This window comes from Glossina fuscipes, unplaced genomic scaffold, assembly GCF_014805625.2.
Source record: "Glossina fuscipes isolate IAEA_lab_2018 unplaced genomic scaffold, Yale_Gfus_2 61257, whole genome shotgun sequence".
In the NCBI taxonomy this organism is placed as follows: domain Eukaryota; kingdom Metazoa; phylum Arthropoda; class Insecta; order Diptera; family Glossinidae; genus Glossina; species Glossina fuscipes.
Window position 1 is genome coordinate 996 of NW_024003483.1, and position 939 is coordinate 1,934.

General features: G+C 35.5%; 1 protein-coding gene across 1 annotated transcript; it reads left to right on the top strand.

Moving 5' to 3' along the window:
- The first annotated feature begins 225 nt into the window (after positions 1-225).
- On the top strand, positions 226-783 carry LOC119643562. Its single transcript, XM_038042950.1, has 2 exons — positions 226-349; positions 419-783. The coding sequence occupies exons 1-2, from the start codon at positions 226-228 to the stop codon at positions 781-783; spliced, it is 489 nt and encodes a 162-aa protein (XP_037898878.1).
- Positions 784-939: the final 156 nt, after the last annotated feature.

A 939-nucleotide genomic window follows, 5' to 3' on the forward strand; every position in this document is an offset into this window, starting at 1 on the left:
TCACTTATAGTTGGTTTAAGTGTTAAATAATATTTCGTAAAAACCAAAATGTCAAAGAAAACAAAAAGTTTTTTCAAGTACTTTAAAATTTCCTGAAAATAAAATTAACAAACGTTTGAAGTAAATGTCAAAACTTTTCACATTCTTTCATGAAATCTTCAATTGTTCAAAGAAATAACTGCGAACGGGTTATACATAAATATTGAGAGATAAAAAAAAGAAAAAATGGCTTTGAAATGTGGTAAAATGTTTATTCATCATCACTTATACAAACCTTTACGATTTGTTCCACAGTTGGTGGTGAAACGCAGCACCACTAGCGACTATTGTAATCAAATGAGCGGTAAACGTGAGTATGTAGGTTATGGTATTAATGGATCACCAGTTTATATGGATTTACCGGAATATCCTATGCCGGCAATACGTTTTCGCGAAGGCGGCGATGAACTTTGCGCATTGCGAGAAAAGGAAAAGGGCGATTGGAATAAACTTACGCTGGATGAAATAAAGAAATTGTATCGCGGTAGTTTTTGTCAAACATTTGCGGAAATACACGCACCCACTGGTCAATGGAAATTGGTTGTAGGCATAGCATTTTGGGCGATGGCTATTGCATTTTTGATGACAGTATTAACACATTTTAGCGAGTCTTCACCCGAATCGTTTGAAGAAGATAACCGTCAAGCTCAGCTAAAACGTATGATTGCTTTGGAAATGAATCCTATCACCGGTCTCGCCTCAAAATGGGATTACGAAGTCGAAGACTGGAAATCTCGCAAGTAGATATAGAGTATGGTATTGGAGTATTTGCCAAAATAAATTAAATTACATCTGCTTATGTGAAATCGTCACAGTCCTCATTTTATATTGATTTTTCCTTTGTTCTCTTTAAAAAAAAAAGCATGGTGAGGAATAGGCGTGAAGGCTATTGAGCGAGGT